A 16,196-nucleotide genomic window follows, 5' to 3' on the forward strand; every position below is an offset into this window, starting at 1 on the left:
AACTCAGGGTGAGAAAGAAGGGTTTGAAGACCCTGGTGGGGCTCTACAGCAAATTGCACAGATGAGCTCCTCTCAGCTCAGTGATATGAATATAGACCCATCTCTTGACATAAGCTCAGCTCCTGCCCTATGGTTTTCTTCAGAGGGTGCAATCAGACTGTGATGGGTTCAGAGCCAGGTGAGGGCAGTGGAAGGTGTTAAACTGCTGGGCTGGGTCCACCTGGATGCTTCAGGAATTTCTGATCCCAGCTGGCTCCACAATTTAAAAGCACTAGGCTAAGAGCAGCTGCTTTGTGGTCCTTAGCAGGAGAGCAGGATGGGTGTTGCAGGGCAGTGTAGGACTGCATTTGGACCTATGCTCTTCTGGGGGTTTCTTAGTCCCCTTGCTTTGTTTTTGGGGGCCCAGGGTGGTCGTTTTTATGATCCTTCTCTGCTGGCTTGTGGCCAAGAAAGCCTGCAGCTCACCTTACCTCCCAGCTGGGAACAGAATGCTTCCTTCTTGCTGACCGTTTGGGGTAAGCGAGGGTGGTGTCAAGAGGCTTTCTTAGTGCTGTACCTTTGCACAGTGCAGAGGTATGCCTGGAATGAGAAAAGGGGCAGGTTTTGATATGAAGTGTTGTCTAACAGCTTCAGTGCATCTTGTGTAATCGGGGTGCTGTTTATATGACCCAGCAGTCAAGGGTTTTGTTGGAGTGTCGTGCCTGGATCTAGATGGTCTTGACTGCTGGGTTTGCTCACACACCCCTGCTGGCCCAGGCCCTAATGCTGTCTAGGGCCTTGTTTCCTACAGAAAGGTAGGACTGCAGTGGACCCCCTCTTCAGTGTGGAATGCTGAAGCCCCTGCTGCTGTCTCCTCTTTCCCTAGATACTGAGGGGAAGGCACACGCTCTGCAGAATGACTCTGACTGCGGGCTCTGGGTATCTGGGGCTCCAGACGGCTCCAGAAAAGTACTGGTCTCCTATGCTGGCTGTTATGTCTTTGAATTGGTGAGTGATATTAGGGGTTCTGCTGGGACTGTGGCTATTGCTGCTCTGGCTGCCCTGACTGGTGTGACTCTCCCATAGGATGGCAATTATCTTATGCTGGTTGGGCTCGAAGGAACAGATGCTGCTGGACAAAAGGCTCTTCACGAAGAGAAGCTGCTCAGGTGCCCTGTGGATCTTCCTGGTAAGACTCTGACAGCTCCTTGGGAAACCCTGCGAATGGTTCTTGGGTCTCCTAGCCACAGTCTGTGACTGCATGAGTCTCTGCAAGCTCCGGGATTGAGCCAGAGACCAGGTACAATGATTTGCCTTACTACCAGAGTTGATATAGGACACTTTATCTTGACAAGTTCCATGCAGTTCAGTCTCCTGTACGTGGCTTCAGGGGAAGTCTCTGTTGCAGGGAGTTGCAGGTCCCTTCTGAACAGGCTTCCATGCCAGCTGCAGGCCATGTGTTTGACCCTCACCTGAGACTAATTTCTCTTGATTGGTGTGCAGAGTCACCCGGACAGCTTCCACTAGTGTCCTCTGTGTCTTTGTCCCCCTGCTCTTGCGCTTCACCTGCCAACTCCTGCTGTTTCTTCCAGCCCTGGATGCTCCAAGCAGTAGTGTCTGTTCTGCTGTCCTCAGCCAAGACCGGCTGCCGTGTGCCTCCTTGCCTGTCAGCCAGGGAGACTGTGAAGTGCGAGGCTGCTGCTATGACCCTAGGGACAGGGTGAAGCCTTGTTACTTTGGTAACACAGGTAAATGTGCACAACTGTCCTCCCCTCCTTCTGGGGATTCCTCACTTCTCTAGCAGTGCAGGATTGGTGTGTACCAGTCCTGCTGGTGTCTCAGGGCTGTCATTTTGGCTGTCAAGAATACTCTGTCCCACTCAAGTGCCCAGCCCTCTTGTGTATATTGGTACAGACCTGGGGTTATGGTCAGAATCAGTGTTGTCATTGGAGCTGGTCACGCTTGTCTTGCTTTGCTTTAGCACTCGTTTTAGGGCTTACAGGCAGGAGAACTTGAAGGACATGCCGGCCTTGCGTTTGCTGTGCTGGTTGAGCCTCCCTTCCACCCTTTCTGTCCATGAGCTCAAGACTGATTATATCTTGTCTTCCAGTGACAGCTCACTGCACGCCGGATGGCCAGTTTTCCATTGCTGTCTCTCGGGATGTGACCCTGCCACCTGTTATCCTGGACTCTGTGCAACTGGCCAGTGGACACAGTACTGGCTGTGTCCCTGTGGTGAAAAACAATGCCTTTGTTGTGTACCAGTTCCCGCTCTCTGCCTGTGGCACCACTTTTCAGGTAAGGACTGAAGCTGTCACTAGGCTGGAATAGCAGGAGCTTGCAGGCCTGGAACAACCTGTTGTGGCTTTGGCTGTTTAATGGGCACCCTACAGACTTCCAGGGACCAAATGCTGTTCTCCAGCCTGGAATCCATCCAGCTTGATTTTTTACTGCAGTGACAGTGCCTGGTCTGTCATTCCAGGTGACTGGAGACCAGGCCGTATATGAGAATGAATTGGTGGCATCCAGGGATGTGAAGACTGGGAGCCTTGGCTCTGTCACTAGGGATAGCACTTTCAGGTAATACCCTGGTGCTGGTATTGCTGGGGGCTGCTGTGTTCAATGCCGCTAGAGGAATTCTTGCTTGTCACATGCTCTGAATTCACAACAGGGCACTGGACTAGGCCAGGGACTGGTATGTCTCTAGTTAGTAGGAATAAAGCTGGTGCTGATCAGTGTCACTCTACAGACTCAAATCTGAACGCTCAAGAGAATTTTGAGTATTTGTTAAAGGAGGTGCTGGAGGAAAGACTGGGCAGATAACTAATTAAAGCAGATATTATGCTCCCATCTTGGAGAAAGGTGGTATCAGGCTAACCTTTCTTAGCTGTTGATTTGGGGTATTCCTGTCCCACCAGGTTACATGTCCGCTGTAGTTACTCCATCACTGGGAGCTTCATTCCCTTGAGCGTTCAGGTCTTCACATTGCCACCGCTCCCTGCTGTGTCCCAGCCAGGTCCTCTGTCCTTGGAGCTGCGTGTTGCCTCAGGTATGAGAGGTTTGCAGGACTTGCTCAAGCCTCTTTGTTCTGGTCTCTGAGTAATAAGGGGGTCTTGATGGGTGAACCTGACACTGCTTCTTCCCTGCCACAGTGGGAACTTACTGACATGGCTATAAAGAATGCCATGTTGCCTCTCTCTGTTCCTGCTCTAAAATGGCTCTTGGGGTTTCCTCTGTCCCAGACAGAAGCTATAATTCCTACTATACTGACAGTGACTATCCTGTTGTGAAGACTCTGAGAGACCCTGTTTATGCAGAAGTCAAGATCCTTCAGAGAACAGACCCAGACCTGGTTTTGGTCCTGCACCACTGCTGGGCCACACCAAGTATCAACCCCCAGCAACAGCTGCAGTGGCCTGTTTTGGTGGATGGGTAAGTGACTTGTAAATAGCTTTGGGACAGGGGAATGACTTGCACTTCTTTCACTGCTGGCCTCTCCTTCTCAGGTGCCCTTATGCAGGGGACAACTACCAGACGCAGCTGGTGCCTCTGAGTCTTGCCTCAGGACTACTGTTCCCCTCCCATTACCAGCGTTTCACCCTCTACACGTTCACCTTTGTGGACTCCACTTCCCAAGAGAGGCTCTCTGGGCTGGTAAGGTCCTGTCCTGGTTGCCTAGCTTCCTACTGAGCACAATTAACATGTGTGAGCAATAAGAACCCCTTCCTAACTAGGAGACTCTTGGCCTATTTGGGTGGGCGGGATGGGGAGGGGGCCCAAAGACTAGGAAAATCCCCTCGTAAAACAGGAGAGGAGCGGTTGATGCAAGAAACTCTTTATTCCCCAAGATGAATGTGGCAGAGGTAAGATGCATCACCGGAGGTGTGTGACAGGGAATGAGGCTACTGAAAGGGTAGATCTGCTCAAACAAGGGCTGGCTTGCTGCCTAAGCTGTTCTGTTGAACTAGCTCAGGGTGTGTGCTCTAACCATGCTAATCAATATTCTCTAAACCAAATTTCTTGGCCAAAATTACTTGGAAATTGTGTTTGGGACCTGGGAAGCCTCTGGAGCTCTGAATCTCATGAGCTTCTGAGCAGTTAAGTCACATGAAGTTTACCATGCCTTGTCCTGCTTGCTCAGTGCTCCTGGGAGCAGTTAATAGTCTGAACTGGTTCCAGCTGTACCTAGCAGTGGTTGCAGTGTAGTGGTGCTGGGACACTGCTGTGTTGGGGAGAAGTGCTGTAATGCCAGATGCTGACCAAGTTTGAAGGCATGTGGCAAAGGTATGGAAGCTGCCTGCAGCAGGCAGCAGAGGGCTCCAAGGCTGCAGCCTGTATGTGAAGCGAGCCAAAGAAATCTTTCTGCCTCTCTCCCTGGCTGTTGCTGAGCAGGGCTTGCACGGTGTCAAGGCTTTTTCTCCTCGCTGCTGTTTCTCATCCCCAAGTGAGAAGGCATGGGGTAGGCACAGCTGGGAGAGCTGACCCAACTTGGCCAAAGGGATGTTCTGTGCTGTATAATGTCACGCTCAGCAATAAACACTGGAGGATTTTGTCTTCCAGTGTAGCTGATGCTCAGGGACTGGCTGGGCTCAGGCTGCTTGTGGGAGGGGGTAAGCAACTGCATCTTCATCATTTGTCCTTTGGTTTTGTTCTTCCCTCTTTCCCCCCCAACCCCCCCTTCCCCTTTCAGTGATTAAATGGCTTTTATCTCTCCAGCCATGGGTTTTCTCACTTTTGATTTTCTTATTCTCTCCCCAAGCTGCTGGGGAGGGGAGTGAGGAAGCAGCTGTGTGGGTGCTTAGCTGCTGGCCAGAGTCAGTATGACCTGTCTAGAGGTACTGCCTGAGTGATTCCAGGCTGTGTCCCATTCTTTCTAGGTGTACCTGCACTGCAGTGCCTCAGTGTGCCACCGCTCTGTACAGGAGTCCTGCACCACCACTTGTCCTGCTAGAGCCAGTAAGTGTCCTAGCCTTCCAGCTTCTCCATCCAAAGGGGCAAAAAGGGTCTAGCCTCCAAGCTGGGAGGTAGGGGGACATGTAGGTTGCACACTAGTTCCCTCAAGCTGTGGACAGCTTGACAAGGCATTTCCTGCTCCTTTCCACTGAAGAAGGGCCCTTACTGTTATGCCAGAAAGGCAGAAGCCTTCATAGGCTCCGAGTTCTGTCTTGACTCACGTGGAAGGCTTGGCCTTCAGAGCTTCTTGTGCGTTGGGAAGCTGGGCTGGACAAAGTTTGCTGATGTTCAGGGCTATACATCTTCTCACCTACAACCTTCATATTGCTCTGTAGGGGGTAAAAGGAGTGCTGAGCATCCTCTTCAAGGCAGTGCCTCCCATGTCTCCAGCAAAGGCCCTGTGATTTTCCTCCAGGATGAGCCAAGATGGGACGTGGCCAAGGATGGCCTTGGTAAGCATGCCAGCCCAGCATAGCCAGGCTGGGGAAGGGGGCTGGTGTAAGTCTTTCCCACGGGAAGACTGAGCCCCTAAGGCCTGCCTGTGCCTCACTGGGGGAGTGTTAACTGGGGCCTCTCCCCCCACAGGCGCAGCTGTGCATGCTGCAGCCCCCTGGGCTCTGGGGTTTGCTGCTGTGGTGACTGGGACAGCCCTGTGCATGGTGCTTGCGGCTGCTGTGCTGTGGCGAAGGAAGGTGCCTGTAACGCCTGAAATCGGTGTATTGCAATAAAGTGTCTGTCAAGCTCAACCGAGAGTGCTTTCCAAATGCTGCTTCTCTGAATCCGTCTCCCTTTCTGGCTATCCTTCTGCTCTGGGTTTAGTGTTAACTGCCTGCTGCTGTCAAGAGGGAGCCCTTGCCATGGTCTGGGCTGCTGGGAAGCTGCAGGCTGAGACAGGTGTGATGCTGAGTGGTGTCTGCATTTCTGTCAGTGGCTAAGCCCTTTTGAAGGCCACTTTATCTTGGCTCCTCTCAAACACTGAGTGGAAGTGCAACAAAACTAAAAGCAAATCCTACAGCTGCTTCCCCTTTGGGGATGCAGAGCTGGTACTTGACTGTGCAGAGGAGCTGGCAATTGCCCGCTTGCCCCTGAGCTCCCTGGGTAAGTCAGGGTTGTGCTCATGTGCCAGGACACAGAGCCAGGGATGGTAAAGCACCACACAAATGGGCCTTCCTAGTGATACTGTATGTGAACCTACCCCTCTCACCCTGGAAATAAAAAAGGGCAGGTGGGATATTTTTTTCTGGAGGATGAGAACAGGGAAACTTCATTCCAACTGAAAAGATCCAAGGGCCTAGGTGGTTTGAACATGAGAGAGGAAAAAAAAAAAAAAAAACAACCAAACTTGATTTAAAGACTAATCTTAAACCTTTGTGTGAGAGCAGACAGTTTAGAGTCTTCAGAACTCTGATCTAGGCCAATTTGACACCACTGTTGGCATAGCAGTGCCACAGATGTGCTTTTTTTGAGATGAGAAGCAAAACTTGCTGCTCTGACCATCACTAGCAATTCAGTGTGGTGTGGTCAGTCACAGCAGCTGAGCGGGACCATTGTGCAGCTTCCTGAGGTCCTGGGCAAAAGCAGTCCAGCGAACCTCTCCTGATGGTGGAGAGGGAAAGGGGCTCCACGTCCCCCCCTTCCTGCCCAGGCTGGAGGAGCTCTGGTGCTTGCACTCAACCTGAGCTGTGACTTATAGCTGATGGGGTAGTCCTTGAGCAAGTACACTTGAGGGGAAGGAAAAACACTTTTTTTCTCTTCTACCCCCTGCCCTGGCTTGATTACTCCTCTGTCTTTTAACAGGGAGAATTTCTAGTCTTAATGATGCTGCTTAGCGGACTTTGAAGGAGAAGAGCAGCTCTTCCCCTTATATCCATGTAATCAAAGAAATGAACAGGATCTCACTTGATGTAGCAAGTACTGTTCTACCTAATTGGCTTCTGCCAATACTGTGAAACTGGAAGGTGTTAACAGGTGGTGGGAACTGCTTTTTAATTCCTTTCTTACTCCAGGAAGAAATTTCAGGAATCATTTTACAATGTTTTTATTTTTCTAGCAGAACTGCTCTTCCCTGATACTTCCAGGATAACCGGTGCACTTAGTCTTGCCTGCTTTTAAAATCTCATCAGAAGGAGAAAAAGATAAGACTCCTCCAAGTCATGTGGTGGGAGGGTGAAAGAGATCACAGGCTGGAGACATCATCAGCTGGAGATAGGTCAGACCCCTCCTTTAGGGAGGGAGTGCCTCTGGCAACGAACTGGCCTTGGTACAGGTGGAGCTCTGTCTGTGAAAGCAGAGTGTTAACCCATCCTGTGCCTTATGACGAGACTTTAGCAGCTTTCTGTAATGTTAACCGGCCAGTTAGTGCAATATAGACCACACCTTTCCAGTATACTAGGTAAGTTTCTCTGGCACTGCTCTTAACTGTGTGTGCTATCCAAAATCTAAACACCTTCCTTGCTGCTGGAGTCCTCCCGTGCCTGAGTAAGGCAGAGAAACGTTTGCTTAGAGACCTCAGATACCTGTGTAGAGATTGAAGTGGCTAGGAGGGGAGAGTCCCTGCACAGCTGTTCCCTGCTGCCTTCCATGGTGTTGCTGAACTGTCCCAAAGTGGGACATGGTAAGTCTGGGGGATCAGGAAGGTTCCCCTGCAGGGACCATCCTTTCTGGTGCAGAACCAGATCTTGCTGTAATGGACCTGCTGCTTAGCACAGGGTGCGGGCAGTGTTAAGTGTGGGTGGGTGAACACAGAATTGGACTTAATTCCCTTATCGAGTCTGTGAGAAGTCTTCTGTGCTTAAGTCTTGCTATTTGGTCCCTAGCATGAGGGGAAGGGAATGAGCAGCAGTGGCATGTGAGCTGTCTGTGTGAAGTACTGGCACAGGGTGAAAGCTAGCCAACTCAGAGATTTCTTCCTCTGGTGCACCTGTTCTCCTTCACCATTCTGTTAGTGGTGTTCATTGTTACTTTGTTCTGCAATTTTCTCTCTTGCAAAAGTGTACTATTTTCCTTCTACCTTCAAACGTGTACACCTTTTTCTTTTGAGTAACTTCATATGACTTCTTGTGTCAGCACCCTCTTTAGCTTCCCTCCATGCTGCCTGGTTATACAGCTGAACTAAAGGTGTTGTGGGTTGCTGTAGATGTTGTCTTAGACTCCTGCATGTGGAGAAAAACTTCTCCATCCAGGAAGGTACTGCAGGCAGTGAATGAAGGCGAAGCTGAGGAAAAACAGCCCTGAGGCCAGCCAGCACCTGTCAGTCGAGGCAGTTGTGCAGTACTGCTACTGAACTCAGATTTTCAGAAAGAAACCCTAACACTGAGCATCAGCACTTTGTCCTCTGTGCTTTCACCCTTTCCTCTGGAAGTGGTGTGTGTTGCCCTGCCATGTCTGACCACTCTATGGCTTTGGAAGCTAAGCCCAGCAACAGCACCTAACGCAGGGCTGCTCAGAATGAACATCCACACTCAGCTGTATCTGAACTTTCTAAAGGCTGCTCTTGCCCTCTGAATCTTTGAGAACAGCACCAGCCTCAAAAGTACAAACTTGTCTCTTTTCCAGAGCTAAAATAGTTCTTTAAAAGCTTAGAGCTAATGCTTCCTTTCTTGACTAGCTGTGTTCACCTGAAACCTTAAATGTGTGGCAGATGCTGTATTACAAGCCAGGTATTCATTAATAAAATATCTGAGAACAATTATCATAATAGTGATGCTTTTATTAATTTTCTTATGCATGTATTACAATGTGCATCATGGAGTGGAGAACTATACAGTATGTTACATGTTATAAATATATTTATTTCTGAAAATACATGAATATATTTCATATAATGCTGTAATAAAAAAAGAGTGCTAGTTCATTTTAGTTTTTTTTTTTTTTTAAAAAAACACCACAACAAACCTATAATGTGAATGGAGGTGATGGTGGGGAATTCCACTTCACCATGCTAAGTCTTAAAACACTTTAAATTCAGTTTGCACTGATTCACATTCCTTTCAGTATCTGTAGAGCTGGAGGGATAATGGAGGGTGTAAATTAATGCACGATTTTATTCCCCTGTATTTATGGAGATATACAGACTATTCACAGAATAATCAAGTTATAAATCTTTCTAGCTTTGGATGAAGCTAGCAAGATATATGGTGAATAACCAAGTCCTACAAAAGCAGCTACAAATGAAACATTAAACACAGCACCTACTTGAAGGTGCTAACTTTGAGTCAGCACAGACTTTTTTTTTATAATTGGATTTTTTTTTTTTTTTGAGATGCTAAGTAACAACAGCAAGAACCCTTCTGAGTACTTGGAGAACCAGGTCTGGGCTGCTGCTTTCACTCACTCCTGCAAACTACAGCTGCCCTGGGAGAGCATGGCTGGGGTGCTCTCAATCTCAGAAGAGATCCTGATCTGGTTTGAGGACTCCAAGGGCTCCAGCTGATCTGGGTGAGCAAGGAGGCAGCACTTATTACTGAAATGTTAAGCCTGCTGAAGTTGATCCATTCCTGCCAGCTTTTCAAATCTTGGTTCCCAGGCAAGTTTGGGTTGGGGAGGGATTTTTAAGCAGCAGATGCTTGACTTACAATTATATTGTAATTTAGGGTGTAGAATAATCTTTTAACAAGAGGCAAAGTTGGTTTATTTAAATCCTTACTCTGTGTGCATTAATTATTTTGTTAGTACCAATAAAAGCTGGCATGCAGACACCACTGCAAGCATGGGACGGACCTTCAGAAGCGTAAGCTGCCTGTCCTCTGTGTCTGAATCACTGGACATGTGGCAATAAGGCAGCCACCAAACATGGCTGTAGTGTTACACAGTTGGCCTAAAAGAGCAGCAGCTTAAAAAGGGTGTATGTATTTGAATAACTCTTCCTTGCAGCTCTGCTCTCCCTCTTGCCTTTTCCCAGCAGAGAGAGAACACAGGTTGAGCCATGCAGCAGCATGACTACCCCACCAAAAGCCTCAGGCCCCCACCTGCAAAGCCAGAGAACTGTACTTGTAACTTAAAAGTAGGAATTCAAGCTGGGTTCCCCCTGCAAAAGGTTGACAGCACAAGAGCTGGGCTGCCCGGTAAAGCTGAGGTGTTGCCTTGGATGCACCCTTCAGTCTCTCAAAAGGCCAATTCCTGCAGCGCTCCTCACTCCGGTCTCTGCAATGAGCCTGCATGATGCCAACTTCTGTGTAGGGTAGCACTGGAGTTGAGGGGCCTCTGCAGGAGGAGAAGGCCCACAGGATTAGAAGCTAGTGGTGGATTCAGGAATGGCCTCGTTGGAAGTCTTGGCTTTACAGACTCGGTTTTCTCGTTGGATTCCAGTAAAATGGTACAGCTGGCCAGATTCTGCTCTGAAGAGAGGAGCTGTGTTGGGGACAAGCAGTCACTGCAACTCAACCACCCCAGAGGGAGGCAGGCTGTCCTTCCAGCAGCCACTTCTATACTGGGCAAGGAGTCCCTGGCACTCTTCTAGATGCTGCTGTGTCCCATAAAGGTTAAGTTTATTTCAGCTGAAGAAGGTGCCCAGAAAGCAATGATAACTTAAAAGCTTCAATGTTTCAGGTAATTCTGTTCCTAACCAGGAGAGGAGGAGGAATTTCCAAATCTTACTTAAAAGTCTCTGTTGGTTATGTTGCCAAGATGCTAACAGTGATTTTCATCTGTGGCTTGACTTTTCTAAGTATACTTCAGATCAGGAGTGAAGCTGTACATAGCTGAGCATGCATCTGTCCACAGACCCTTCTCAACCTCCCCCTTCCCTCTTTCCCTTCCAGCGCTCAAATTGGAGTTGCTCTGTTGACAAATTTAGGATGCAGGTTGCATGAAGTAACCCCGGGGTTCTTGGTTTTGTGTCCACTGGTGTTCCCACTTTGCCTTTCTGAAACAGAAACATGCAGAGAATGTGAGAGATTAGAAAGGGTTTGTCTGCATTTAACCTGTTAGCTGAGTTGGGAAGGTGGAAGATGAGGCTGAGCCTGGTTCTCTTTTAGTCTTGATTATGGGCAGATTATCTCTTTCCCCAAGACACCTGGTTGGCATATTATTTGGGAGTCTTGACTGACTACAGATAATTGAATTTTCTGCTGTACTTTTTGTTAAAATGCTGCATATGACTACAGATGCCTTTAAATTGTGGGTTTAAAAAAAAAAAAAAAGTGGAGGACTATTAAAATGAAGGTATATGGACAAGTCTTCAGCTGGCATAAATCCATATAATTTGAACTTCAAAAATCTGACCTGTTCCTATCTTTGCATGTTGGAGTGTCTAGATGAAGGAACAGGACTGTCTAATTTTTGTGCTGAGAAGAGGCAAAAAAAAAAAACCCAACCCAAAAAGAAACACATGCTACTTTACTTATTTTACCTTGTTCCATTTGACTCCGGTTATCAGAAAGGCCATATGTTTTCATTCTTTGTATTCTGCCCCAGAACAATCATGGAGTTCCTCTCAGCTTTCCTCAGCTCTGAAGACATAATATCTGGCCTAAACAAATGGAAAAATACAATTAAAGTTGACAGCGGTCAGAACACATGGCTGTGTTTTTAGCATTAATATGCTGTGCATATGTACCCAACATCTAAGCTGCACCCAAAGCAGTTTCCATCTCCAGTTTGAAATTCCAAAACAAATGCTGTCCAAATATTTATGGCAGCATCCAAAAAAAAGAGTGCTACAAAATGCAGCACTTGGCATGTTGTCACAATGTAATGGATGGACATAAACATAATTTTTTTGAAAGCAACCACTATTTTCTGCCTAGCTAGAAGAGAGGGGGAGAGACTGGCGGGTGAATATCACAGGGAAGTTAAAAATTCTGGCCTGAAGTAGTATGTAGGAAATGAGACATTCTGAAGAACAAAACTAAGCTGCTGTGGACTGTCTCTAGCTTAACTTTTTGTTTGTTATTTATTACATATGATTGAAATAAGTGTAATGCATCCTGTTTGGTTGTAACAGCTTAGTTAGCTCAGGCCTCCAGGACTTATGAAAGACAAACCTTTTGGAACATTTTTTAAAAATAGTTCTTGTTTAAGAAAGAAAAGCTGTAGTTTTGTGTTTCATTTTTTAAAATGCAATATTTCAAAGCTATTTACAGAAAATAAACAGCTAGTAGCTATTTACTTTAAATAATAATAGCTATTTACTTCAAATCTTTGATTTGAAAAATTTTTCAACTCAGATTCTGATTGATGCAGTACAGACTTTTTATTTTGCCAGGTACTAATTTGCTTTCTTTTTAATCTAAATGTTGTACGATTTTCTGTTTTGTTCAGCTCTTCATACTTTTGCAATGGAATGGTCAAACTTCTGCCTTGATGTTGTTCTTTAATTCTTTGGCTGCTCTTCAACCCTGAGCACAGAGTTCTCCCTTGGTAGTAATTTCCCATGAGAAGAGCAGTGTTCAGACCAGGGTCTGAGGCTCTAGGCCCCTTTACAGCCTTTGCTATACAATACTGAATATGAGGTTTTGCAATGTTAGAACTGCACTGTCCTTCCTAACTTACTTCACCCTAACCAAAAAGTAGTCATCATACAGCAGCAAGCTTTGGGTGGCTGTCAAACTGAAACTAGCATCCTTACCACAAAGGATATCATAATTTGAGGTTAGCTCATTCCCATACAGCTCTGTTAAAGCTGCAGCTCCCATAGAGAAACGGGTGGGTGTGTCTGCACAGGAATGCCAGTCTGAGATTTCCCAAAGCTTCCCAAATTAGATTCTGCCCTGGAAAGGGGTTGGGGATAGCATCAGAAAAGCTCCTGAGCACAACTGATTTAATTGAGATGGCTGACTCTGTATCTCTGCCAGGGCTGGAACAACTGCCGGGCCAGTCTGCTTCCCAGCAGCAGCCACAGCAAGTTAGAAGCAGACTGCACATCTTGTCTGTTTGTCCTCAGAGGGAGCTAGGGAAAGTAAGGAAAAATGATATGGAGGTGCTAATGCACTCCTCCTTGGCCCTGGATTTTTTGGGGATTGCTTGTAACACCATTCTAGCCAGAGACAACTTCACACATTTTATAATGTCAGATGGTGTGACAATGTACAGACAATAAATTGATCAAGGCTCTTGTAGAATTTGCAGCCCAGCTTTCACAGGCCAGGCTAGACTCTCTCCTTACTGTTCAAAGCAGCATCAGACTGTAGCTGTTTAACAAGGGCAAGTATTTGACTGTATGATGCTCCACTATCATCTGAGCATAGTTTTCTGTCGCTAAAACCAGTCACAATGGAAAGGCGAAAAGTTCTTGTCTTGGGGGTCATTTGAGCTGGAAGTAAGTTCCTTGTTCTTTGTGGAGGGATCATTCTGCAATGATTTGGGGAAGAAATCTTATCCTGCCATAGGTCAGATCCAGGTCCATGTGCTGTTTAAGTCGTAACACCATGATCAAATCATTCATCAACCTGTTCTGGCCCTTTGCACAAAATAGATGTTGCTTTGTGGGACTAAGCGCAGGAAAAAGAAAATGAAATGAAAACCTCAGTCTGTTTAGAACAGTGTATGACAAACCACTGAGTCTTGTGCCAGTATGTTTACCTTGGCAGGCCCCCCTTTCTCCTGCTGGAAGAACCAAGTTCTCTCTCTACTATGAGAATTCTTTTGTGGATGTTAAAAAAAAAAAAAAGACAGAAAAGAAAAACAAAACAACTTAAGTGGAGCAGATCATTCATCATATGCAGAGTGGGAGCATGAAAAGGGATTTGCTTTGACCTAGTTACAAAAACAAAAACAAAGAGACTTTCTTCAATTGCCCAAATGACTCAAGTGGGACTGGGTGTCAAAAGTAACAAATCTCTGCTTCCTTCAGAGCTGTATGTTAATACGGGGCATCAGGCTGCAACCTGTGCCAGTTCAAGACCTTGGGAGATGTCTTTGAGCCCAAGGAAGCCCGTGTAAGCAAAACCCAGCCAATTCCATATGCTTACATGTACAAACAGGACCAGGAGCCAGAACAAACATGTTTTGTAAATGGTAACAAAGACAGTGGCTTTAAATGCTGAGAGTATCAGGGCTTCAACATTTGCTTTACTGAGAGCTGCAGACAAGCAAGAATTTCTTGTTTAACCATTGTGGTACTGCTGTAGGAAGGGCCTGGCTTTCTGTCCGGCAGCATTTGCAGGGCTGTCATTGATCCATTAAGCCTGAATTTTTATTTCAAAGGAGCCTGAGGGCAACTACGTACCCAAAATGCCACAGGACAAGGTACGGAGCTTTTCTGGGCACCAGTGAAAAGCCCAGTGTCAGTCCATTGCTATTGCAGAGTGTGGGGTAAAAAGAGCAAAAGCAAATACAGACAGGGCTGGGGAAAAAGAGCTAGGAAGAAGGAGAAGGGGGAGGGAGATAAGGGACATGAGTAGAGGCAAAGGTTTTATGTAGATATATGGAAAAATAAAGTTAGTGAAAGAAAAGAGAAGGCCATTCATCAGCTACAGAAAGCAGCCTGGAAAAATCAGCATACAAGATCTCTGGGGCTGCCTGGTTACAGCCAGGTAAAAAATCGTCCTTTTGGCATCTCATTGTACAGAATTTCCATGTCAGTAGTAGTTGTCCAGTATACGTATGAAAGTAGCAAAAGCTATTTCTGCTAAGAGCTATTGGGCAGGCCCTTCACTGGAAATACATCAATTTAACCAGCTGAGGACCTAGCCTGTAATTCTCACACAGGGAGCACTGGCAGCGTCCTAAGTGCTGCAGAGAAAGGGCCAAGCAGGAGGTTACAGAGACAGGACTTTTCTGAAGCTCAAATAAAGTCCTGGTTATATTCAGGTTTAGAGGGAAGGTTCACAAGAGTTTGTATTTTTTCCCCAGCTGGTTCACCATCTATTTTAGATGGAACTGTTTGATCTCTTTCTGCTTTGTGTTTCTTTCAGTTTCCTAAACAATAGGAGGAAGCTCGCCTGTTACGTGCGCTTGGGCTCCAACCAAGCTTTTCCCAGCTGGAAAAATCACTCCATGAACTACAGAGGGTTTTTTTCCCCAGCTGTAATTACAAAATTCCCAGTTGCCTTATGCATTTTGTAAGGTAGGTACAGGCTGTCTAAAGGGAACAATGGAACATTCCTGCATGCTTAAATAACTGCTATTTCCCCACCATCACCCCCTCTAAAACCTGAGGAGGGCTTAAGCATATTTGAGCTGTTTTGCTCAAGGTTACTGAGACCTCAGCTGAAAAAACACAGGGAGGTGTGCAGCTCCATGTGATGCTCCTGCTTTGGTAAGATACCCAGGTTACCTGATTACATACACTGTTACCTGATTATATACGTAAACACCCCATATTCACCAGACCAGCAGGGAGGTCTGGGCAAGTATCTGTACAGGGAGTATCTGTGCAAGGGGTAGCTGGCAGTCATTATCATCACCTCAGATAGACGTGCACCACACAGTATAGCTCAGACGCCAGGCTGTAACTAGCCTGGTAGACAAACTTGCCCAAGGGACCAGCATGGGTCTCTTAGTAGAAATGAGACCTCATGCCTGACCTAAATGTTCATCTACAGCAACAAGCAGGTCCCACCTGTACTCAGCAAACTATCTCCCCTTCCTCTGATGGGAAAATTTCCAGCTGGTCCTGACTGTCCCATCCCATCGCACATCAGATGCAGTATGGGTTACTGTTCCACTGGATGAAAGGTGTGAAGGTAGATAGAGGACAGCATTAACCTCAACTGTAACGCTTAGGAGGGAGCAGAAAGACAAATAATTAAGCTACAGAGTGGCTCTGGCTAATTGTCAACTTCCCCTTGCCCTGTTGGGGATAAGCACCTTCTTTTAGGGACCCTAATGTTTCCATTATTCTCACACAGATAACATTATCCAGCTGGGATCTTAGAGTACCTAGGCACTAAGGAAGCAAATGGCTGTGCTGGCCAGGACCACTATATGCAATGGAGAGAAGGTAAGGAGAGGTCTTATCTGGTCAGTAACAACCAGAAGTAAATCTCACACTACCTCCTCCCAACACTAAGTGAAAATTTCCCAAAGCTCTGCTTTACCTGTACAACTGTGGGCAGGACCTCTTCAGAGCAGCAGAGGACAGCCCCAGCTTGTTCTGGTTTCTCAGCCGTGTCTTTCTCATAAGCTCTCTCATTCTCCCCCAAGCATGGCTCTCACCCTAGGGAGCAAAAAGAAACCACAACTTGAAGGACTAGAGGCTAATTTAATTGCTGGCAGACCTCATCTGGCCAACATATGATTCTTTGGGGTACTCCAGGGTGGTAGGAAGAGGGGAGTTGCTTTATTTCAGAAGCTAAGAGTCAGGTCCCACAAAGGAATTTTTA

General features: G+C 46.8%; 2 protein-coding genes across 5 annotated transcripts in view; one reads left to right on the plus strand and one right to left on the minus strand.

The window, feature by feature from the left end:
* Positions 1 to 316: 316 nt before the first annotated feature.
* ZP4 (zona pellucida glycoprotein 4) lies at positions 317 to 5,660 on the plus strand. The gene is made up of 12 exons (XM_032981953.2): positions 317 to 515; positions 866 to 987; positions 1,066 to 1,168; positions 1,572 to 1,727; positions 2,090 to 2,277; positions 2,462 to 2,559; positions 2,898 to 3,028; positions 3,222 to 3,411; positions 3,486 to 3,633; positions 4,857 to 4,935; positions 5,268 to 5,384; positions 5,518 to 5,660. The coding sequence occupies exons 1-12, from the start codon at positions 317 to 319 to the stop codon at positions 5,658 to 5,660; spliced, it is 1,674 nt and encodes a 557-aa protein (XP_032837844.2).
* Positions 5,661 to 8,620: 2,960 nt separating this feature from the next.
* LOC104363795 overlaps positions 8,621 to 16,196 on the minus strand; it is a 32,342-nt gene continuing 24,766 nt past the window's right edge. For all 4 annotated transcript variants that reach the window (XM_042803078.1, XM_042803005.1, XM_032982132.2 and 1 more), the window contains exons 7-9: positions 15,912 to 16,030; positions 11,282 to 11,401; positions 8,621 to 10,795 (exon numbers count right to left, since the gene is read on the minus strand). In XM_042803078.1, coding sequence (XP_042659012.1) covers positions 11,305 to 11,401; positions 15,912 to 16,030 — 216 coding nt within the window. In that variant the 3' untranslated portion in view covers positions 8,621 to 10,795; positions 11,282 to 11,304. The remainder of the gene's footprint in view (positions 10,796 to 11,281; positions 11,402 to 15,911; positions 16,031 to 16,196) is intronic.

The sequence above is a fragment of the Tyto alba genome, unplaced genomic scaffold (assembly GCF_018691265.1).
Source record: "Tyto alba isolate M040663 unplaced genomic scaffold, T.alba_DEE_v4.0 Super-Scaffold_1, whole genome shotgun sequence".
Lineage (NCBI taxonomy): Eukaryota > Metazoa > Chordata > Aves > Strigiformes > Tytonidae > Tyto > Tyto alba.